The 24,378-nt window shown below is 40.1% G+C and overlaps 2 protein-coding genes across 8 annotated transcripts in view; one reads left to right on the plus strand and one right to left on the minus strand.

Moving 5' to 3' along the window:
* The window catches only part of ppip5k1a (diphosphoinositol pentakisphosphate kinase 1a), a 50,183-nt gene extending 31,272 nt beyond the window's left edge, over nucleotides 1-18,911 (plus strand). For 3 of the 5 annotated variants that reach the window (XM_067437420.1, XM_067437419.1, XM_067437421.1), the window contains 3 exons: nucleotides 3,871-4,008; nucleotides 4,149-4,262; nucleotides 16,580-18,911. In XM_067437420.1, coding sequence (XP_067293521.1) covers nucleotides 3,871-4,008; nucleotides 4,149-4,262; nucleotides 16,580-17,160 — 833 coding nt within the window. In that variant the 3' untranslated portion in view covers nucleotides 17,161-18,911. Of the gene's footprint in view, nucleotides 1-1,419; nucleotides 1,647-3,870; nucleotides 4,009-4,148; nucleotides 4,263-16,579 lie in introns of those variants that run through there. The other 2 variants (XM_067437418.1, XR_010904265.1) reach the window with 2 other exon arrangements.
* Nucleotides 18,912-20,780: 1,869 nt separating this feature from the next.
* Nucleotides 20,781-24,378, minus strand: part of map1aa (microtubule-associated protein 1Aa) — a 29,710-nt gene continuing 26,112 nt past the window's right edge. Inside the window, exons 6-8 of one of the 3 annotated variants that reach the window (XM_067437424.1) lie at nucleotides 24,062-24,294; nucleotides 23,677-23,850; nucleotides 20,781-21,481 (exon numbers count right to left, since the gene is read on the minus strand). In XM_067437424.1, the coding sequence (XP_067293525.1) occupies nucleotides 23,695-23,850; nucleotides 24,062-24,294 (389 nt within the window). In that variant the 3' untranslated portion in view covers nucleotides 20,781-21,481; nucleotides 23,677-23,694. Of the gene's footprint in view, nucleotides 23,851-24,061; nucleotides 24,295-24,378 lie in introns of all 3 variants that reach the window. The other 2 variants (XM_067437423.1, XM_067437422.1) reach the window with 2 other exon arrangements.

Below are 24,378 nucleotides of genomic sequence, written 5' to 3' on the forward strand. Positions count from 1 at the left end.
CATCTGCTGAAAAGCTTTATGGAGATGAAGATTTTGTTTTTCAGCATGACCTGGCACCTGCTCACAGTGCCAAAACCACTGGTAAATGGTTTACTGACCATGGTATTACTGTGCTCAAATGGCCTACCGACTCTCCTGACCTGAACCCCATAGAGAATCTGTGGGATATTGTGAAGAGAAAGTTGAGAGACGTAAGACCCAACACTCTGGATGAGCTTAAGGCCGCTATCGAAGCATCCTGGGCCTCCATAACACCTCAGCAGTGCCACAGGCTGATCGCCTCCATGCCACGCCACACTGAAGCAGCCATTTCCGCAAAAGGATTCTCGACCAAGTATTGAGTGCATAACTGAACATAATTATTTGAAGGTTGACTTTTTTTGTATTAAAAACACTTTTCATTTATTGGTCGGATGTAATTATGCTAATTATTTGAGGAATTTGGGGTTTTCATGAGCTGTATGCCAAAATCATCAGTATTAAAACAATAAAAGACCTGAAATATTTCAGTTGGTGTGCAATGAATCTAAAATATATGAAAGTTACATTTTTATCATTACATTATGGAAAATAATGAACTTTTATCGCATATGCTAATTTTTTGAGAAGGACCTGTGTGTGTGTGTGTGTGTGTGTGTGTGTGTATATATATATATATATATATCTATATATACACACACACACATAAATACATACATGCATACATACATACATACATACATACATTTATACTGACCACAAAGTTTAAGTGTATGTTTTTCGTAATGATGTCACCTTTTCATGGTGTAGGCACACAGGATGACACTTCTGCCGTGACGGTTAAACCACCTCTATGGTGGTCTGGCTCAGGTAATGATAGATCTTTATCTCACCGCAGCTTTAATCCGATCAGGTCGATTGAGTTAATCGGTTGGGGCTAACTACACAGTGTCCGTATGCACGCTCAAGAACTCACCGTGTGAGGGAAAAGTAGATCTGTTTAGAAGTTCTAGATGTCATTGTGGGAATGTAGACTATGTCTGTGTATAGCTTAGTGGGTTGTTCCTTGAATCCCTTGTGGTCTTGTGCCTTAAGCAATGAATGTTGACTCCAGGAGTTGGTACTGTTTCCTTTGCACTCTGCGTGCATAGAACGGTGCAATCATTGTTTGTGGATGAAGGTGGTGGACTACAACGGACTTAAGTGCTGCTGTGTGTTTGCTTGGGATTATCTGCTGGTGACCAGTTGCTCAGGCCCTTGTTTAGGTGTGTTTAGTGTGGAGATGTGTTTGTTATACCTATTGTGAGGACTTTTACTGATAGCATGCCAAGTAATTAAACGGTAATCTCTGTACCAATGAGGACCCCATGCCTTCACCCGTCTGCTTTCCAACCCCTACTCCCCACTCTTTTCTTCCCTGCTCTGCCTCTTCTTCCTCAGAATCCCTGGAAGAGCAACAGGTAGCCCAGCTGCTGAGGCGCTTTTCCAACGACCCCAATATTGGCCACCCATTCTGTTTGGACAGTGCTTTTGCCCACCACCTCCATCAATGCTCCTACCATCTTCGCCTCTTCCGCAACTGGTTAATCTCTGGCCAGGACCCACTAGAGTACCTCTACGGTCAGCCCTGCGGAGGTCCCTCCGTGCCCTGCTGTGCCGTGACTGCAGTAATGGCCGCTGCCACAGCCGCCTCAGCTTTGCTCTAGCGCCTCTGCTGTTTTGAAGCATGCTTGTGTTATTGGGAAAAGCAGCTTGCAATGACACAGCTCTTGTTTTTCTTTCTTAACTTATTAAAGTTTATGTAGATTGTGACTATTTTTAGGGCTATCAGGGAAATAAAATAAATATTGTGCTTTGATCTTAACAAAATTAATCTAAAATTGATGAATTTGCTGTGCTGTTTTCCTGTTAAAAACACTACTGTTCAAAAGTTTGGGATCAGTAATATTTTATTGTTATTTTTAAATACATTAATACATTTATTTAGCAAGGACACATATTTATCATAAGTGTGCATTTGTTACAAAATGTTTCTATTTAAAATAAATGCTGTTTTTACTTTCTATTCACCAAAGAAAATCTAAAAAAAGTTGAAAGTTACAGTTCCCACAAAAATATTAACCAATATTAGGGATGTAACACTGAAAGCTGAGTAATGATGCTGAAAATTAAGCTTTTCACTCACAGGAATAAGTTACCTTTTAAAATATATCCAGAAAACAGGTATTTTAAATTGTTATAATACATCACATTATTTTTTATTGTATTTTTGATCAAATAAATGGAGCCACGGTTAGCATGTATTTCAGATAGATTAAAATTCTTACTGACCCCAAAATTTTAAATGGTAGTGTAAGGAAAATGTACGGAGCCCCTAAAGGGAGATATGTCAGATTTTTTTTTTTTAACTTTGATGATTTAATTCGACCCTACAAAAAAAAAAAAGATTGTAATTGACTTTGGTTAATGCTCCCAGATGGATTGAATTAGCAAATTATCACTTAAGAAGGTCACCTGTGCTGGTACTCATGCAACCTATTCAGACCAGTGTTTAGAAAGAGGACAGAACAGATTGAAACATGCTTTAATGTCAGATTTAGTGCTGTTTAGAGTAGAGGATGGAGAAGCATTAGGAGTGGTCTCTCACTGCTGTTTGCTGGGGTGTGTTGTGTGGCAGATGCATGCCAGTGGCATCTGATTGCAACCGTGTCAGCTTACAGTCGCATCGACTCACTGACGTATCAAAGTAACAGTAACAGTGACTGACTTGCATGATAGTGGCATATTATGTGCATGCCACAGGCCTCTGGGTATTTGAAAAAAGGAATATTACACATTTCTGTTCCAAATGTGAGTTAATTTCCAAATAATCATTAATGTATTAAACTCTCAATAATTATCTAAACTGCAATTACTTCATACATAATCATACTCTTGCTTGTTGTTTTTTTTAATTTATTTTTTTATTTACATTCTCCAGAATCCAGGGTCATTTTCATAAGTGATGTTTTGTCATGAAATACATGTCTCTTTTTAAAAAAATCATGCACTGATTACATGATGATCCGCAGGTGCATTTCTCACATTCATTCCGGTTTTTATTCTCGTCTCTGCCAGCTTCCTCCTAATTTACGTGTGTTGCTTTCATCTACATTAAAGGCTGCAACATACTCTGCAAGAATAGAGAAAAAAGTTCACGCTCCCAGGGCTGCGAGAACATAATGACGTCATTTTGTTCTCGCTGCCCTGGTTCGAGAGTTCTCGCAGCTTGTTCTCGACACATCACCTGAGCAGAACTTTTTTATTTTTTATTGTGCGATTGGTCAGAATTTTTTTTACAGTGGGCGTGGTTAATGCGGAGAAACGCAGATGATCGGCACCTGCTTTTCTTGTGAAGTATGGAATGTACTTGCCAGAATGAACTTTGTTCTTGTTTTGCCACCTTGAGAAAACAAACAAATTTCTCTGTTTTTGCAAAGTATTTCCCAAGCTTAAGAGTTTGGTTTTTCAACTAAAAGAAGTACATAGAGACTCTAACAATTAATTAACAATTGAACTTTTGTTTTATTTGAAGTTGTGTGCGTGAGCGTGGCCACATTACTACCAAATTATGTATTGGTTTTCATTTTTGAATGTAGATTAAGATTTACCTATGTAATACATGCCAAGTCTGGAATGAATGGTAAGAGGATGAGGTGGATATATTTGTGTGCATGTACATCTGAATGTATCCCGCCTGTGACTCCGTCTGTGGTTCTGTCACTAACAAGGGTTTGGCAGTAGGTGGAATGACTATTGACATTGGTTCAGTGGTTATAGACAGTTTTTTCTGGGTGCACACTGATGTCTGAATAGAGGACTTTTTTCTCTCATCACTTCTCTCATCTGTAGGTTTTGAAGGCTGCTCCATGGTGCCCTCTATCTACCCCCTCGAGACCCTCCACAACTCGCTCTCACTAAAACAAGTCAACGAGTTCCTGACGGCCGTGTGTGAAAATGCAGGAGATTCCCACACCAGGACAACCAGAGGTGATTCCCATAGCATAGATTTTAGCAACACAAGGAATGACAAATAACAAGTTGTACGTTTAGGTCACTCTCAGTTCTTTTGATACTGCAACAGAATGCACTTGTGTCCTAACTGTGTGTGCTTGTCTCCCCTTCTGTAGCTCTCTCAGCCATGTTTGACTCCCAGAATCATCCCACAGGGGACTCGTACATGCCTCACAGAGTGCTGTCCTCCTCAGTTTCACTGCGCCAGCGTTCTGATCGGCCTCCCTGGTGTAAGTACTGCTGCACTAAGATACTTCACATGGAGAATACACTCAGCTATTGTACTAACATGTGTTACATATAGTATGTTGGATGGACCAGATGTTCAAATGATGTTTAAATTATAACAAATATCATTGTCCCATTGTAAGCTATATTTTACTTTGGGATATAATTATGCAAGGTAACAGAGTTGACAGGCAAGAGGTCAAGAGGTCAAGAGTTTTATGAAAGATGATGTACACTGATCAGGCATAGCATCATGACATATCCCACTAGAGGTAAAGTGAATAGCACGGATTATCTCTTCCTCACGGCATCTATTAGTGGGTGGGATATATTAGGCAGCAAGTGAACATTTTGTCCTCAAAGTTGATTGATTAGAAGCAAGCGGCAACCTCCTGAAGTTTCTCTTGAAGCCAATACGGAAGTGATTTAAACTGCAATTCCTCGACTTGCCACTAGGGACAGGCTCCAGAAGGGAGCAGAATCTCACTGAGCCCCATGCTAAAATGCCCAACTTTACAGCAAAAAAAAAACATGTTTACAGCCTGGTACAAATTGTGGTTTTCGTCTATACGGCTAATTTTACCCTTCATGACAACTGTGAGGGGGGTGAATTTTTTTACATTATATAAAGCCTTAAAGTTCTGCATAATTAAAGGGGTACTTCAGCGCTGGGAAGATGAATCTGTATTTAAACTGGGTCATTAATGTAGTAGAAATGTGAAATTATTTTTGAATTTGATGCCTTCTAGACTGAGAAAAGACAGAAAATGTATTTTTGTCTTATGGAGATGAAAGACAACAATTCCCAGAATGCTTTGCTGCCCTGTGAGGCCACTCCCAAAGCCACCGCTACTGGATTACTGTAAATGAGTTGGAGAAGACACTACAATTAAATACTGAGCGTGCCTGTTCAATCTAATGAGTGAGTCACCGCCATGTGTCAGCACTAAAGCTGCAGGAGTCAAATTACATTTAAAGGTGGGGTAAGTAATATCTGATAACCGTTGTTGATATTTCAAATCACCAAAACAGACACGCCCCCAAAAGGGTCTCGGCCCTATTTTGATAGCTCTGCCCCACACATACGTAACCCAGGCAGCGACTGTAGCAGAATCTTTGTAACTAATCCAGGTTGAATATTCAATGAAAAAGTCACCCCTTCCATCACAAAAACACAAACAGTTCTCATTAACAACTCGATAGAACACAAGAACGGCAGTCCAGCTAACGACATATTACAATTATGACCGGATAAGAGTTATATAGGTCATAAAAAGAGGAAACAAACATATATTAGGAGTATAGTATCTTACTTGTCGGAGACATTGTGTGAGCTGATGCTTGAAGCACACAGGGAGGAGATTTAGATGCTCCATACGGTGTGGAAATGAACGGGTCTTTATCATCGCTGAAGTGAGACACAATACGATCGCAAATGGACAAACAAGCGAACGTGACATACGAGCATAGTGAAGTAAAAGCCAGCATATATTATGCTAGTTCTCGGCTAATGTCCATCCTGTGTGACTCGTGTGTTTTGAATAATGATGTGCACTGAGCCTCTCTTCTCACCATCAATAATAGACACTCCCTCACGCCCCTTACCTGCTGATTGGCTACAAGTTTGTTATTCCAATCGGGCCGAGTCCTTTTTCTAAAACAGTTTTGAAATAACACTTAGCCCACCTTTAATGTCATGAATGAGCTGATGAGCCCTCATTTGAATATAGACCAGGGTTTCTATTGATACAAAGCCATATGCTAATCGCTGAAGTAACCCGTTAAGGGTGTGGTCAATTTGATTGACAGATGGATAGCCATTTATCTGCTGTCTGTTAGTTATTGCCTCACCTCAGCTCTGCCCACGTCCTGCCTCTTTGCCCATTTTCGGTTATCCTGGATTGACGCGCAATAACGTGTTTCCAAGACGGCAACGGCCAGCTCATCTCTACTTTACACTTCAGAACGGCTTATCGGAATCCTATGGGTGACATCACGGACACTAAACCACATTTTTTTTACAGTCTATGGTTAGAAGCAGGAAAAATGGGCAAGTGTAAGGATTTGAGCGAGTTTGACAAGGTCCAAATTGTGGCTAGACAACTGGGTCAGAGCATCTCCAAAACCGCAGCTCTTGTGGGGTGTTCCCGGTCTGCAGTGGTCAGTATCTGTCAAAAGAGGTCAAAGGAAGGAAGAGTAGTGAACCGGCGTCAGGATCATGGGTGGCTAAGGCTTATTGATGCACGTGAGGAGCAAAGGCTGGCCAGTGCGGTCCGATTAAACAGACAAGCTACTGTAGCTCAAATTGCTCAAGAAGTTAATGCTAGTTCTGATAGAAAGGTGTTAGAATACACAGTGCAACGCAGTTTGTTGTGTATGGGGCTGCATAGCCGCAGACCACTCAGGGTGCCCATGCTGACCCCTGTCCACTGCTGAAAGCATAAGAATTGGACCACGGAGCAAAGGAAGAAGGTGGCCTGTTCTGATGAATCACGTGTTATTTTACATCACGTGGATGGCTGGGTGTGTGTGAAATTCAAATTCCCCAGACCTCAGTCCAATCAAGCATCTGTAGGATGTGCTGAACAAGCAAGTCCAATCCATGGCAGCCCCGACTCACAACTTACAGGACTTAAAGAATCTGCTGCTAACATCTTGATCCCAGATACCACAAGCACACTTTCTCTTCAAATCTTAACCGTTTGTTTAAAAAAACTGTTCTTGCAGATAATATAGTATTAATGGAATAAAATTCCACTTAAAGAGTACTTAAAAAAAGTACTTAGAGTTTTAAATAATGTAAAATTAAGTTTTACTTTAAAGTACATTTTAAATCATTGTTTTATAATCTATAATCTTTTGTCATGTTTTAAAGAAGCACATTATTTTGATGTGTTGAATAACATATTAAAGCACCTGTAAAATAAGTTTAACTGTGGTGTGATATAACATTTCATATATTTTAATATATGTATTAACAGCTCCATTATTAATAATTTTTTCATTTCAAATATATTTACTTTTGTAAATATATATACTTGAATAAGCTTTAACCATTATTTTAAAGACAATAGAAGTAATTATGAAATTACATTCACATAAAGGTGTACTTAAGTCCCGCACGCTAATATTCAGTTAATTGCATTTAATATAAATTTACACTATAATACATTTTTGTTTATTTGCAGTGAATATGTAGTTAAGTGTCCTAAAACATTATATTGAGTTTGCACTGTCATAGACTCTGTAAGTATATTATTTTCATATCAAGTACTCATTTTAAAAGGTTTGTTAAAATTACTTATTTTTCACTGAGGAGGCTAACACTGTCCTACTAACTCGATTATTATTATTTTAAATTAATTGTTTATTTCTTTCAAAAAGGAAAAAAGTATGGTAACAGGGTTGGTATGCCAATTTGAGTCACAACAAATTTTAATGCAGCATGTCCACTAAAATCAACTAAAATATAAATAGAAAGGATAAATACACTAGCGTATGGGACGCTCAAAGGGTTCGGTTAGGTACTAGTAGAAATGGTGGTAAGAGTTTCCGGTTAGAGAAACGGAAGTGAGAGAGACAGTTTCCCAGATGAAGGGTTTTATTCTGATTATTTCTGCATGTATGAGGTATTACAGGCATTCATCTACGGTATGTGTGGTTTCTTAATCATTCACTCACAGAACCACAAACATGCAGCAGTCCATTTTGTGCAAGGGGAAAAAAATCAGTCTCTCCACCTCTGTATATATACTGCCTGTGGAGACTTGTCCGGACATGTTCTGGGTTCAAGCTTAATAACGTATATACATAGATACCTACAGGGGGCGTTGTTGGGCTTTCGGACATAGCCGCCCCCAAATGTCACTTGTGACTTTTGACCCTGGTAGAAAGCCCTTCTTAAATGGCCGGATTGGTATTGTCATCATCCATGAGTTTGGGTAGTGGGATTAACCGAGCCACAGGTCTAACATAAGTTCGATCTTTGACCTGAACTGTCCTTATGCGCCCATCAGGTCCAGGGAAGATACGGGTCACCTTACCCACTGGCCAGAGGGCTCGTGGAAGTTGTGGGTCCATAATGAGCACTACCTGGTCAACCCTGAGCTTGTCGTTGTCCTTTTGCCATTTATGTCTCTCCTGGAGATTTGGCAGATAGTGATTAATAAACCTAGCCCAGAATTGGTCTGCAAGTATTTGACTATGCCTCCATCTTCTGGTTCCAAAAAGATTGCCCGAGTCATACATTACTTGTGGGAGAGAGGAGTCATGGCGACCCATGAGCAGTATGTTGGGTGTGATCGGGTCTCTGGGTCAGCGATGTCTGATGATACGTAACCTAAAGGCTTGGTATTCATAATACCCTCAACCTCAATGAGAACTGTGCGGAGGACAGTTTCAGGGACTGTCTGTTCCTTCAGAATGACTCTCAAGGCTTGTTTCACTGATTTTACTTCCCTCTCCCACACCCCACCAAAATGTGGAGCACTGGGTGGAATAAATCTGAAACGGATTTTCTGTTCAGCTAACTGCTCCTTTAACTGAGGTACCATAGCATCATAGGCCTCTTTAATCTCTCGGTTTCCTCCAACAAAATTGGTGCCATTATCAGAGAAGAGTTCAAAGGGCTTGCCTCTTCTAGCTATAAATCTCCGTAGAGACATCAGAAAGGCATCAGTGTCAAGACTCTCAAGCAGATCCAGATGGAGGCATCGGGTCGTCATACATTTGAAGACTATTCCCCATCTCGTTTCGGTTCGTCGTCCTATTTTCACTGTGTATGGGCCAAAACAGTCCATTCCAGTGAAATAGAAGGGGGGCTTGTAAATCCTAAGACGAGCTGGTGGGAGATCTCCCATCATGGGGATGCTAGGTTGGGCACGCCACTTTTGACATTCAATACAGCTGTGCTGATGTTTCTTGATGGCTGCTCTGCCTCTCAAAATCCAATAGTGACGTCTGAGCTCTGCAAGGACTCTTTCTGGCCCGGGATGAAGGAGATTGGCATCATATTCCTTAATAAGGAGTTTAGTTATTTGTTGACTGGGATCGAGAACTATGGGATGCAAGGCATTCATGTCTATATGTTCAGCATGACGCAGTCTCCCTCCAACCCTAAGGAGCCCAGCATCTTTATCATATTCAGGAGACAGAGACACTAACCGGCTATTGGATGGTAAGGGTCGGTTTGATGAGAGGGCCTTAACTTCATCTGGAAATGAATCTCTTTGGGCTTGTTGAAGAAGGAACCTTTCGGCAGCAGCATAATGTCCAGCTGCATCTGCCTGCGGTGTTGAAGATTGAGCCGCCCCGTGCAGGGATGCCACTGCAGCCTTTACCAAGCCTTTCCAGGTGTCATACTGATTGGTGTCTGGGAGCTGTACATCCGGGCTAGTGCCTAGGTGCAGGCAGATTGCTGACTTCTTTAATTCAGTGTCTGGTTCAGGGTCAGCAACTAGCATGGTTGGCCAGGATGCTTCTGATTGATACAGGAAGTCTGGTCCATTGGCCCAAAGGCATGATTGTGTCAACTCCTTTAGAGACTTTCCTCGGGTTATGTAGTCGGCTGGGTTATTGCCAGAGTCCACGTACCTCCAGGAACTAACATCTGTGAGGGACTGAATTTCAGCAACCCTAGTTCCTACAAAGACCTTATACCTACAGGAGTCAGCCAGCAGCCAGTGAAGGACGGTGGTGGAATCTGACCAGAGAACAACTTGCCTGATGGTCACGGTAAGTTCTGTTAGGAGAACTTTAGCTAATTGTGCTCCCGTAAGTGCTGCGCTTAGTTCAAGTCGAGGCATTGACATTTGTTTCCGGGGGGCTACACGTGAACGGGCCAGCACAAATGAAATGTGCACATGACCATCTTTGTCTTCTGTGCGCATATATGATACTGAGCCGTATGCTCTCTCAGAGGCATCACAGAAAATGTGTAGGTCTCTGGTGAATGTTTCATCATATACTTGAAATGGAGTGTAACATCTGGGAACCTCTAGCTGTTCCAAATCAGATAGTTCCTGTACCCAGGTTTGCCATCTATTTCGTAGGCTGTCAGACTCAATGAAGTCATCCCATCCCACGTGGATTTTTCACAGATCCTGAATGAGTATCTTGGCTTGAGTGGTGAATGGAATTAGATACCCGAGAGGGTCATACTGTGATGCCAAAACCTTGTAGATATTTCTCAGAGTTGGTTTGGGACATTCTACATGGCGAGGCTTGTATCCTAAGGAATCGCTGAGACAGTTCCATCGCAGTCCAAGTGTGCCCTCTAAAAGATCTGGACTCTTTTGGGATAACCATAGCTCACTGCTTTGCGACCTTGCTTCTGATGGAAGATGTTCAATGACTTCTGGTTTGTTACTGGCCCAATTGCCGAAGGCCATCTACAAGAGTTCTAGCCTTCTCAATCGTTTCCATACTTTGAAGACAATTGTCTACGTAGAACGACTGAGTAACTGACTCTGCGATAGTGGGATCAATTCCGCTGTTGTCATGGGCTATTTGTTGCAGTGCATATATGGCACAACACGGGCTGCATGTTGTGCCAAAGGGTAGGACTCGCCACTCATATATCTTCGGCTGCTCAGTCTTTTGCATGTTTCTCCAGAGGAAGCGCAGGATTGCCTTGTCATCTGGCAGTAGGCGAACCTGGTGAAACATCCCTTTCACATCTCCACTCACAGCCACAGTGTGTTGTCGGAACCGAAGCAGAACACCAAGCAAAGATGGGCCGAGTGTGGGACCAGGAATAAGAAGATCGTTCAAAGATTGACCCTGATACTGGAAAGAACAGTTAAACACAATCCTGTTTTTATCATTGTGATTTACCATATGGTGTGGAATGTACCAGGATTCAGTGGACTTTTCGGCTTCCTGAGTGGAGATTTCTGCCACATAGCCAGCTTGTTCTAGTTTGTTCATCTCAGTACAGTATGCTTTAGAGAGGTTTGGGTCTTTGGCGAGTCTCCGGTCAGTGCTGCGAAGACTTGCTAGCACTGCTTCCTTAGGGGCGTTAAGGGTGACGGCGTTTGGTCGTCTAAGCAAGGGAGTGGCATATCGTAGAATGCCATCCACTTCTACCCTAGTAGTGTGTGTTTGTAGTAGTGTCAGGGCATGCTGGTCCTGCTTGGAACAAGTGGCTGTTGTCTCATTAATGTAAGGCAGGGTGTCGATCTGCCAAAGACGCTCAACATTCTTGAGTAACTCTGCATTCTGAGCATCTATAGAGATGTTCAGACATTGTTGATCACAAGGAGCAGTGTGGCTGTATCCCACAGGGCCTTGAAGAGTCCATCCAAGTCTGGTGTGAACAGCTATGGGTGCATTAGGAGGACCCATTCGTATGGGTTGGATTGGCACAAGTAGGTGGGGCATGTCCGACCCAATGAGTAGCAAGGGTTGTGCTCGTTTAATCTGTGGCAATGGTAATGACCTGATATGGTCATATTTGCATTGGAGAGCAGCTACTGGATAAGAGTGTTCAGACAGTCTCAGATTCCCTGCAGTGAAGGCATGATTTATCTGGAACCTCTTTGTTGGCCTGTTTAAAGCTGACACAGAGAGGGAAACAGATGCCCCATTTAACTGAAGTACATCCTGACGTATTGTACGTAGTGTTAGGGTTTCAGGCACTGTTGCAAGGTTTAACTGTTCCACAGCCTGTGGCAGTACAATGCTACGCTCAGAGCCATCATCTAACACTGCATATGTCTCCATGGCTTTATCTCCATTATGAAGTAGGACCCTAACTACCTTGAGCATCACCTTGGGAGATCGGTTGGGACGATCTAAGTATACTTGAGAAGTGGGAATGTTGACCAGAAGGACACTCTTTTGTGTCTGCAGGGCTGCTTCGTGGAGAATGGTAAGGTGCAGCTCTTTACAGGTCTTGCATCCTCGCTTCAGAGTGCAATTGTCTGAAGCATGTGTCCTTCCACATTTCCAACAACGCTTTCCATCCGTTATCCACCTCAGTATTTGCTCTGTGGTTAGTAGCTTAAATTTAGAACAAGAGTTCAGGAAATGGTCCTTATTATTGCAATATGGACAGTATGGTTGAACTGCGGGCGTCTTCACCACTAATTGTCCTTGAACAGGTGCGGTACTGTTAGTGGAGTAAAGGATTGAGGTTGATCTGTCCTTAGGGCGAGAAGGTAGGCGGAGATCCTTCCTAGCTGTTCTGGTTGCCTCACTTTGATAAAGCGCTGCTGCCCTGTTGGAAATACGCTTAGCCTGAGACTTTAACTGTAGCCATGCAGAGAAATCAGGTAGGGTATAGGTACGGTCAGTGCCAGTTTGGAGAATGCCATGACTGAAGCAATATTCCACAAAACTGTCACGGTAAGACGGTGGCATTTTACTCAGAAGGCGATCGACATGAGATCCACACCTTAACTCATAGCCATTTGGGCCCTCTAGAGTCCTGAGCATCCCTACTAATGAATGGATGGATAAGGCGAAGTCATCAAAAACTTCAGCATCTCCGAACTTTACTGCTGGAGCATTCAGTATCGCTCCTAACTCACCCTGTACTAGTTGGCGTGGTTGACCATATTTATCTCGCAGTGCTTGTAGTGCAGCTGTGTATGGCCGGGGATCATGCATATATGCCTTTGCAAGCTGGAGAGCACTGGGAAGCTTTAAGTGACCTAGGAGCACTTGATACTTGTACTGTTCACTTAAGTGTTGTTGATTATTCATTAGATTGTCCAGTGCCATCTTGAGCAGTGCAAAGTCACTTTCACGTCCAGTTTCAAAATTTGGTATGGCTGGTTTTGGAACCCCATAGGCTGAAGCTGCTAACATCTCTAGTCCAGGCGGCTGAGCTTGAGGTATAGACATTGTTGCTTGAGCTGGAAGGGTATGAGATGGAACTGGATGAGTGGCTGGGAATGCCATTTGAGTGTGAGGATACAGGACTTGATGTGGCTGAGGATGTACTGAAGCCCCGATTGTTACAGGGTCTGGAGGTAAGGCTATTGAGGGAGACCCACTGACAGCTGGTATATGATGGTAAGGTACAGTGGTGACAGGAGGAGTTGGCTGCACTGTAACTGTAGCTGGGTAAATCGGTATAGGAACAGTGAGAGCAGGTCTAGGCTCTGAAGCGGGCTGAGCTGCTGTAAGTGGGGGTGATGACCATGTCACTGCGTTAAGATGCCGCACATCCGAAGTAAAGTTATGGTCGCTGAAGGAAGCTTCAGTTTCTAAGGCCATGGTTGGTAACATATGTGGTGTTGGAGGAGGCAAAACTAATGCCTCAGAAGTAAGAAAGACAGGCTGTGGTGTGGAATGTGCCGGCATTTCCTGGGCAGATGATAAGAAATTATCCCTCATAGCAGCTCTCTGTAGAGGTGGACTTACTCCAGGTAGTACTTCAGGTGAGTTACTGGTGATGCTAAATTGCAATTCAGATTTGCTAACATCCTGGTTATCCTGTTTAAGGAGCAGTGATGCCATGTAACGCGTTACTCTAATCTGACTACTTTTTTCCAGTAACGAGTAATCTAACGCGTTACTATTTCCAAACCAGTAATCAGATTAAAGTTACTTATCCAAGTCACTGTGAGTTACTATTTTAGTCATTTTCCTTAGTAAAAACCGACAGCTTATCAAAATTCTCAGCCCGAGTCCGGCTGGAGCCCGTGTTTTTTATTTATTTTATTTTTTTACATTGTTGCAGCCATTAACATAATTCAGTTTTGTTTTTAATGTCAAAGTAGTTATTTTTCGTTTCGTTTCTTTATAAATCTAATTAAGAAAAATGTTCAGAGCAATTTTTTGTTTGTTAAATTAAAGTTTATATAGGCAAGGCAATTCGAGAGTTGGTTTGAGAGACTAGGCTATTAAACATGCGGTTAACTCACTGGGTCGTCACATAAAAAAATTAAAACTTTAATTTAACAAACAAAAAATTGCTCTAAACATTTTTCGAAATGACCTTAGTAAAGAAACGAAACGAAATATAACTACTTTGAAATCAAAAACAAAGTAGGCTAGTTATTATACCACCACAAATAAATTTTTGACGAGCTGAGGCAGGCTGATAGATTAGCCTACTGCTCACAACGGCGCTCAAAAAAACGAAACGGGCTACACAATCTAAAAAAAAAAAAAAAATAGAAAGTACATGCAGGTTGTCTTATAGCCTACCTTACACTTCAGCAAAATTAATATGAATCCGATCTTCAATTCCCGCGGTATATGCTCATTTAACGGAGTTCACATCAAAGCAAAAGATTCCAGCATTTTATTCAGCAGCTCATTTCAAATTCAAAGATCGCAATATGAGAGAGAGAGCGACCTAAGCACTGGTAAGATCATTAGTCTCATTAATTTATATTGAAGATGATTGTGTTTTGTGTGACTTATTTTAAAGTTTCATTTACGGCCATATGCGTTGGCTTGCTTTACTCATTTGCAGCGATGTTGCAGTAGCACCGTCATATCTATCTGACTACAACAAAACAAGCTCTCACACATTTATTTTTTAATTATTTGCCAGGAGTAAAATTTACACATGTGGTTTAAACAACCAGATATATTTACATTTGTCCGGTTTAGTTTGAAATGCTTTCATGCACCTTCTGAATTGGTTTGTTTGAGTGATCGGAATTAAATACATCTCGAAAGACTCTCGGAAGGCATTAGGCCTACTCCTGGTCATTTCGCAAACAGATAGATACCTGGTCAGAGAAAATGAATGAAGGAACCAGTAGTAAAAAGGCCATAACTCTAGCAGCTGCACTGAAGAGACAGACTCTTTAACCCTGCGCGAGCCATATCTTGACAGTGGCGCACGCTATCATGGTCTCATGTTGTTTCCACCAGCACATCTCATTGTTCATTTTAATTATTAAAATAAATATAAAACAAAGGAGAAGCCTAAAAAAAAGGGGCGTAAAAAAGTCGGGGCCGTCAGGCTCAGGCATAAATGCAATAAAGTGTGTTGCCAAAAACGGTTGTCATTTATATTTTTAGGCGGCAGGGGTGTTGTCGGCAACTGCTGAATGTAACTTATAAAGTAACTTGTATTCTAACTTAGTTACTTTTAAAATCAAGTAATCTGTAAAGTAACTAAGTTACTTTTTAAAGGAGTAATCAGTAATCAGTAATCAGATTACTTTTTGAAAGTAACTGTGGCAACACTGTTAAGGAGTGAGGTGACTAGCCTGGCAACCTCAAGCTCATTTTGTACTTTCTTGAGACGCCGTCGTGTCACAATTTGTTTAGCCAAGGCTTCTCTGGCTTTGAGTGCCTCCCTAGCTTGGTCATCAAGCCTCTGACATTCCTTATCTGCTGAAGTATCCTCTTCGATCTGACGTTGGAGTTCCTCTAGTTCAAGAGCCTTTAATCTCTCCTCCAGCATGGCAGCTTGAATATCAGAGAGGGCGTGTCTTGGAGACCTACTTGATACACTGTGTCGTGATCGGGATGTAGTGTTGGAGGCTGTACCAGAGGAAATGGACTTAGAGGAATGTCTAGAATGTCTCTGCGAATGAGTATCAGCTGGAGGCGGAGCTGAGTGCAGGTGTGCGGGTAGTTGGACTTCATAATCTTCAAGATGAGCTGGAAAATGTCGCTCTCTTTGTGTGCGGGGTCGGACCGCGGGGTCTGCTGTGCTGGCAGTCTCAGGATTCATCTCTACTGAAGTACATCCGGCTCGAAGGACCATGAACTAGCGTATGGGACGCTCAAAGGGTTCGGTTAGGTACTAGTAGAAATGGTGGTAAGAGTTTCCGGTTAGAGAAACGGAAGTGAGAGAGACAGTTTCCCAGATGAAGGGTTTTATTCTGATTATTTCTGCATGTATGAGGTATTACAGGCATTCATCTACGGTATGTGTGGTTTCTTAATCATTCACTCACAGAACCACAAACATGCAGCAGTCCATTTTGTGCAAGGGAAAAAAAAATCAGTCTCTCCACCTCTGTATATATACTGCCTGTGGAGACTTGTCCGGACATGTTCTGGGTTCAAGCTTAATAACGTATATACATAGATACCTACAGGGGGCGTTGTTGGGCTTTCGGACAACAGGCTTTTAATTTTAATTTATTTGTAATTTAAATTGTGTATATTTTTCTAATACATCAAGAAGTAGTGAACATACGGGCTGAGCAGGCAAAATTGATGCATTTATAAAAACCTTTATTGTAACACGTAGTAAAAGCTGGCATCCACTATTCATTGCTGAAGTATTTTTTTACACAAATATTAAAAACACACACACATATGTATGTATGAGAGACACAAATGGCACCACTTCTGCAGAATAAGCCATCAATAATGGTGTGTATGTTTCTCCATGCAGACAGCAGCGGTCCCTCAAGTACAGTGTCAAGCGCCGGCCCCTCGTCTCCCACCACGGCTGACACCTCTCCACGCTTCAGCTTCAGTGAGAAGATCACCCTCACGCCGCAGAGCAGCGAGGAGATCCACCTGACCCCTCACAACAACAGCCACTGTGTGTCCTCCATGACTGCACTCAGCATCACCGAAACCAGCCTCCCCTCTGAAGACCCCCACCCCTCCATAACGTCTCCGATCCTGGAGAAACCCAGTGAAACAGCAGTGGACGGCACAGACTCTGCAGGCCAGTGTCTGACAGAGAGCCCCTGCTGTGATGAGCCCGCTCCTCCCTGCTCACTCTTAGCAGACAGTTCGCCGACGGAGTCCTTTTGCGGGCTGCCCAGCTCCCTGCCAGTGCTTCTCGAGCTGCGAGAGAGCAGCTCAGAGGCCGGCTCCAGCGCCCAGACCCCGCTCACGCCCGAGGAGCCGGACGAGTTCTTTGATACACAGGAAACAGTTGATGCTTGGAGGGGGAGCTCGGGGACCCTTCCCCACCCTGGCACTCCGCTGGAGGTGGGAGCTCCACACGTGCCTGAGCCGTGAAGGAAACGCAGAGCGGGCAGCTCCCTCATACGTTTGTCCTTCGCCCCATCCCAGCATGCTCTCGCTGTAGTGCCTCAGACCTTCATAAAGTCCAGAACACTTCAAAGTGGGATTCGCCTAAGTAATTTAAGGGAAGAAACGGAGGCCCTCCCTGCGATTGTCACCTTTTGAACTTGGAAGCTCAAATGCTCCTGTTAAAAATCATAATAAACTCTCAGTGTGTTCAATTCTGTAGTGTTATTTCAGAGATGCTTCCTGTGCAACGCATCACTCTAGTCCTACGGCCAGTGATCAAACATAAGCTGTCAGACGCACTGAAACATTTGTATGTGCACATATTATCTTCCTCGTCTCCAAACGACTGCATTTTTTTCTTCATTAGCTGGTCTGGAAGATATTTTTCAAAGGGATGTGATATTTGATACTAGCTCGTGTTTGCTGAAAGTACTCTTGAATAATGAACTTACGCAGCTAAATGCATATTAAAGGGTTAGTTCACCCAAAAATGAAAATTCTGTCATCAAAATCTCACCCTCATGTCGTTCCAAACCCACAAGACTTTCCTTCATCTTTGAAACACAAATGAAGATGTTTTAATGAAAGCTGAGAGGTTTCTATCCCTCCACTGAAAACACTAATGCGTTAAAAACTCATAAAGACATACATATGTGTGTATGTATCGGGCGAATCTGAGCGGATTTAATTCAGGCATTCATTCACACATAAAAATTGATCGCCGCACATACATAGAGCACATCAAATATGGTAAACAGAAGCTCAATCTCTTACGTCTTCCACGTTAAGCAAACACGTTTGAGCTTCCATTTATAATTATAATAATAATTTGTTACATTTATATAGCGCTTTTCTAGGCACTCAAAGCTCTTTACATAGAAAGGGGGAATCTCCTCAACCACCACCAGTGTTCAGCATGCACCTGGATGATGCGACGGCAGCCATATTGTGCCAGAACGCTCACCACACACACACACCAGCTGATTTACCATATTTAATATGCTTTATGTATGTGTATTGATCAATGTTTTTTTGTAAACAAAAGAGCCTAAATTATATCTGTTCACCATATAAAGAAATCACGTCTTTTTAGTACACTTTCCAATATTTCTCTTACTTTTTGAAAGTTTTTGTGGAGTGGACATCTCTAGTTTAATTAAAATATCATAATCGGTGTTCTGTAGATGAACAATAGTCCTATGGGTTTGGAACGGCATGAATGTTCATTTTGAGAGAACTATTCCTTTAAATTAACGCTACCGTTTTATTACTATTTGCCAAAGCTTGCTATACCACTGTCATAATTTATTAAATCATTATAAAATACATATATATATATTTAGTCTATATATATTTATTGACTAATATGCAGCTTACTTTTAACAATGAGACTGCAGATGAATGTCTCATTTTTTATATATTTTAGTTTTTATTTTTGTAAAACTTAGTGCTCTCACGGTTTTAAATGATGAAGTATTGGTCTTCATTTCAAGCACATTTTCTCTCGCTTCACCTTTTTGACAGCGAAATAATTTTTTGTGCCGTGACCCTCCTTTGTTTGGTCAAATGGAGAGTGCGGTGTACTGAAATTACCATGACACAAAAAGGGGTTTGTCTGCTTACGGTTTAGTGTACAGTAAAAGAGAGAAAGATGCTGCTTTTCAGAAACATTTACTGTACTGTTGTTCTTTTGATCTGACCCTGTTCAGGATAAAAACATTAAGTAAATAATTGGATAGTGGATGCTGTTTACTGAGCATGCCAAATGTGTGTGTAAAAGTAACTGACTCTCTCTGATGTAGGACCAGCTTGTAAGACCTCTAGAATCTAGAGACGAGCATTTCACTTCTGTGAATGATTCCACTCCGCACACTGAACCCACTGACAACTGTTTCTGCATTCACTGACATATAAAGCATCTGCCTCTGATAGATTCAACTCAAACGTGTCGTACTTTTGGTGCTGTATGCCGTCTGTGCACTAGTGTTAAATGCCACTTTGATTTACAGTGTTTCAAATAAAAATGGCATTGTCTACAAACAATCCTCATTTCCTATGTTTGAACTGCATTTATCAGATCTAAAAAATATTGAACGTAATGAACAAGTGGACATGATCCGTCACCCACAAAAAAAAAAAAAAAAAAAAAACCTAACTAAAGTCTGACATTTCCATATTTTCAGTACTTTATTCACCAGCTCAATACGTGTACACTTGGATAAGCATCATCTCGAACTGATTTTCATCCTCATGCTCGTTGGCATGACAGCGAGGCTCTTATCATTCATCACCTGAGGGTTTTCATTGTTAACAGCAACCGACACGCATCTTCACCGAGACAAAGTAAACAATCATCATAGTTTCAAACATTTAGTAATGCGTCTGAATTCAAGTCCACCAGCAAACGCAATCCGAGATGTATGTATTTCCGTATGATTGGGATCACTGAACAGTAGAGCATTGTTGGCATTGCCCGCTGCCGTGCCAAGCACTGTGTTCTGTTTTCTTTAACACAAAGCTGTTGTTCATTTCTATGCTTTTCTCTCAGAAACAGACAGGGAGGGGAAGAAAAGATAATAGGCATGTGACCCAGACAGTGATGTCATCGTCATGTGAATTCAGATTGCTTTTCTGTGAGAGGCTGCCACATCTCAACACTGCTATACATTCATCCCCTATAGAACATTCTTTGCTTGGATGTTTTTTTATGCTGTTTACTGCAGCAAATGAATCAAATGAGGCTTTTTATACGATGGAATTCAATTTAATAATATATTTTAGATTATGTGGAGACAGTTTTATCTTACTCTAACTCTATTGCATATGTAAAATAAAAATTGTATATATATATATATATATATATATATATATATATATATATATATATATATATATATATATATATATAATTTTTACTTGAACTAGTTGACAAGGAAACATTAGTTGAAATACTTAAACTGAAACTAATGAAAAATATGCAGACATTTAAATTTTTTATTTTTTTTTTGCTAAAACTGACAATGTCTAAAACCTACTCAAATTAAAATGAAAAGTATTTCAAAATATTGATAAAAACTATACTATTATTTTAATGACATAAACACAACATAACTAATATGTAACAAACTACTAATATTTGATAGGCTATAAGTACATTTTATTTATTTTACTTAAATGTAAATCCACAATAAAAGCAAAGGTGGACAAAGCCACACAACTTCATTACTTGAGTAAGAGTAAAACTACTACTAGTCAAATATTAGTCCGTTACAAGTGAAAGTTGTTAAAACAGATTTTTACTTAAGTAAAAGTACTTAAAGGGTTAGTTCACCCAAAAAGGAAATGTATGTCATTAATGACTCCAAAAAATTGAATTCATTAATTTGGTCATTAATTTGGTCCAAAAATAGCAAAAACTACAACTTTATTCAGCATTGTCTTCTCTTCTGCGTTTGTGTTTAATCATCAAATAAAGATTCAAACGGTCATGAATCAGCTTATTAATTGAGTGTTACCAAAGTGTGCACTCTTACTCGATTTTCGTGGGAGACATTCCATGATTCTTTTACACCGGACTCAAAGAAAGGCAAAAACCTGTTTATATTTCCATTAACATATTTTATTAGTTATTATTAGCTTTCTACAACATATTTGTAGACACTCATTTAGAAAGCTTAAAGAAAGATACAGAGTATTGCACATAAGAGAGAGAGAGAAACAAAAGCAAACGTAATGTAAACATGGAAAATAAAAAATAAATCCAAGTCTAAATTTTCTTAACAACACTGCACGCTGGAAATGATAGCTCGGACTGGTTATATGTGCCTTTCAGTACAATTGAGACAATTATCATTTAAATATGTTTAAAATAGTACTTTATTTAATATAACTATGAACTATTACATACAAGTTCGAAATTAAGGTCACATGCATTAAATAGCTAGGCTCAATGGAATGCTATATTTCAGTTTTGATGCTACTGAGATGGCAAACTCAACATTGCAACTAAGGGATGTTTTGCACAGCACATCATGACTATTTTATTTTTCAAACTTTTTCGAAACATTTAGTCGTCATCTTCAAAAGAAATGAATAAATAAATAAATAAATCACACAAGACACTTACAAATCTTGAATATAAAATGTGATCAGTGATCTAGTCACTTGATCTGGCAGTCTGCAGTCTGGTACTTGTATGTGTTTGTTTATTTCTGTGGTACTGCGAAGTCACATCTGGGTTTCACCATGTCACGCAGAACATCTCTGCAGCACAGCCAAATAACCAGTAGCTCAAAAGTTACAGCACCTTAAAAACATTAGAGGCAAGCATTAACTGTGCATCCCCATACATTGTTCCTCAGAGAAATATAAAGGATTATGCTGAACCATACAGTTTTCTGTCATTTTGTCAAGATGTAAATATGTTTTTTTTTTTAATCAAAACTGTGCACTTTTCTCCAAAGATGAAGGTCAACAATCAAATCTTATAGACTATGTAAATCAGAATTGTAAAAATAAAGTTCTTGCAAACAGTATGAAAATTTTGACCCAAATGGAACTAAAAATAACTTTTCACATACAACCTTTCTTCTTTAATATAGGAATGAATTGAGCCAAGCACCTAAAAGCATAGCCATATGCATGTTCAGGCCGTTACCTCATGGTAATATACATGCAGTGCATACAGTACTTTTACAATTTTCTATCCATCAGTCAATGATACAACATCATTATTCATTTTTATATTTGATCCTTGCCAGAGCAGTAGTATCATAAATTCGTTTTAAGACTTTTTGAAAAGAGAGAAAAAAACAACGTTTGCAATTCTGGTCGTGTTATGACCGTATGTTTTCTCTTCATTACTGCTAATTTGGACCAGAAAGACATAAAAATAATTTGAATCAAGAATAAACTTTTATATTCGTTGTCTATTGATTGGAAAACCACAGCTCTCACTAATGGTTAAGATAAAGGTTTATGTACCATATTAAAGCCATAAATTGCTTTGAATAACTTTAAACACACAAAAACATTTTTTGTAATTCTAAAGGTTTAAGTGCAGTATCTGTAGCTCACTTCTATCATATAACCATATGCAAAAAAAAAACTTTCATACATAGTGTATTCATTGAATACCATGCATTTCCATTGTCGGCAACTTTGGCTTGCATATTCTCAGTCCTTTCTTCCCATTCCTTTACAGTAAGCAAGTTTGTCTTATATACATTTTATAACCAATAGAAATCGAGGGGAAATCATTACAAGGTGCTAAAGAATTTTCTTCAAAATTGGACAAAATCAGGAATAAAACATACTTCTGAACGTCATAAACACTAAAAATAATCATAAACTCTGTGAACATACACTTTATACATCATTTAAATGGCAAAATAAGATTTGATTCCAATACTTCCACTCTGTTATTTAGTGTTGACAATAAACCTACCATCTAAAAATTCTTTATTCAGTTGTTTTTCAGCCTTAATGAACTAAATTTTGTCCCCATCTAGTAGCAGTATTTAATTACTATTATTAACTGAATGTTGCTGATGTTGTCATGATTTTACTATACAAATTCATTAATCTCTGAGTCAGGAATGTAAAGTAATTTTTGTGCAAACCACATAAGCTGCAGCACAATTCCATATCCAGCATATGCATTTTTATTTATTTTTTAAATCTCTTAAACATTTTTGTTAACTAAATTCATATTTGTGAAATAGCACCCAGGTATTTGTTAAACTCTCTGCTGAGTTATGTAGCCTCAATTGCCATTTGCACAGTAGATACTGTATCTTAATGTGGAATAGAAGATTATTTTATTTATTATTAATGTACAAGTGTATGTTTGTGCTATGAAAGAGGATGAAGCCACTACGTAAAAATCAGTGGGCCTCAAAGTAACAGTTTCGTTGAAATGAGAAAGGATACATCAGACGAAATGTTTTTGTGTTTATTATCTGATCCGGTTGAAATGCAGTATTTGGTGACTTTCTGGTACTTTTGTTCAAAAATAAGTAAAGAGGTATACTTGTGCTTTAGTTAAATATCATTGTAAACAAGGCTATATCAACTTATTGTATTTAGCAGACTTGTTTGATAACCTTGTTCAGTATAAAACTACGACTGGGAATGTGACCATGAAAACTAGTTTAAACAAGCCCTGGCCAAAAATCTAAGGGTTAAGATCATTTACAGCAAGAAATCTATTACAGTATGTATGTATGTATGTATGTATGTATTGTACAACGTAAAGGGAAAAGCCACCCTGAAAAGTACATAGTAAAAGGCACATCTTCCTTTTGTTCTCCTGCACTCTAGTGACTTTCATCACCAGGAAATGATAATCAAAGCTTGTACCATTTGATTGGGGCTTTTGGGCAATAGACAATATGTGCTGTTTCAAACCTTGGGAAGTTTAAAAGAAAAAGGTTAAGAATTTTAGACTGAGTAAACTACAATTAAGGCTGTAACGGACCATTTGAGAGTAAAGATGTGAACCTGGGAGCCATGTTGAATTTAGAACTCTATTTTGCAGGCAGGGAATGATTCGTCCTGCATCACAACTGTGCTGCTGCTGGCCAGGACCATGATGTTCAGCTCCTGTTGCTTCTCATGGGTCTGCTGATACCACTCGCGGGTCACTTCTGTGTCATGAGTAGGTATCAATGTTACCTACAAATAGGACAGAGTAAGATAATAGTATAGCAAAGTAATAGTAATAGCACAGTGGCTAACTTCATACTTCAGAGGGGGGAGGGGTGTTTCCTCCATTTATATGAGTAGCATCCATAAAATATCCATCAATTTAATCAGCAAATTAAAAACTTCCAATGTTGACATCTACAGAGAATTACACAGAGAGAGCGATTAACACATATTATACCTGTAGATTGGATCCCCACTGTGCCTTTCCCTCTAGCAAGGCATCTAGTACAGTACGGCTCGGTTCTCCACTGCTGGAGTCATTTCCACTCACTACATAATATGCAGAACGAACTCGTTTAAAAAACTCCTGGTCCACATTTTTAGCACTGCAGTGGTTGGGAATGTAGGCCAGATCCACATAGATAGGAGGACCAGGGGGCACAGCTGCACTGAATTTTGCAGAATTTGAACCTGTTAAGAAACAATTAAAATGCACAAAAACTTGCTGTCAGTTTAATGTTGGCAAACAAAACAACATCTCATCTTGGTTTGCAT

The sequence above is a fragment of the Pseudorasbora parva genome, chromosome 1, assembly GCF_024679245.1.
Source record: "Pseudorasbora parva isolate DD20220531a chromosome 1, ASM2467924v1, whole genome shotgun sequence".
NCBI lineage: Eukaryota > Metazoa > Chordata > Actinopteri > Cypriniformes > Gobionidae > Pseudorasbora > Pseudorasbora parva.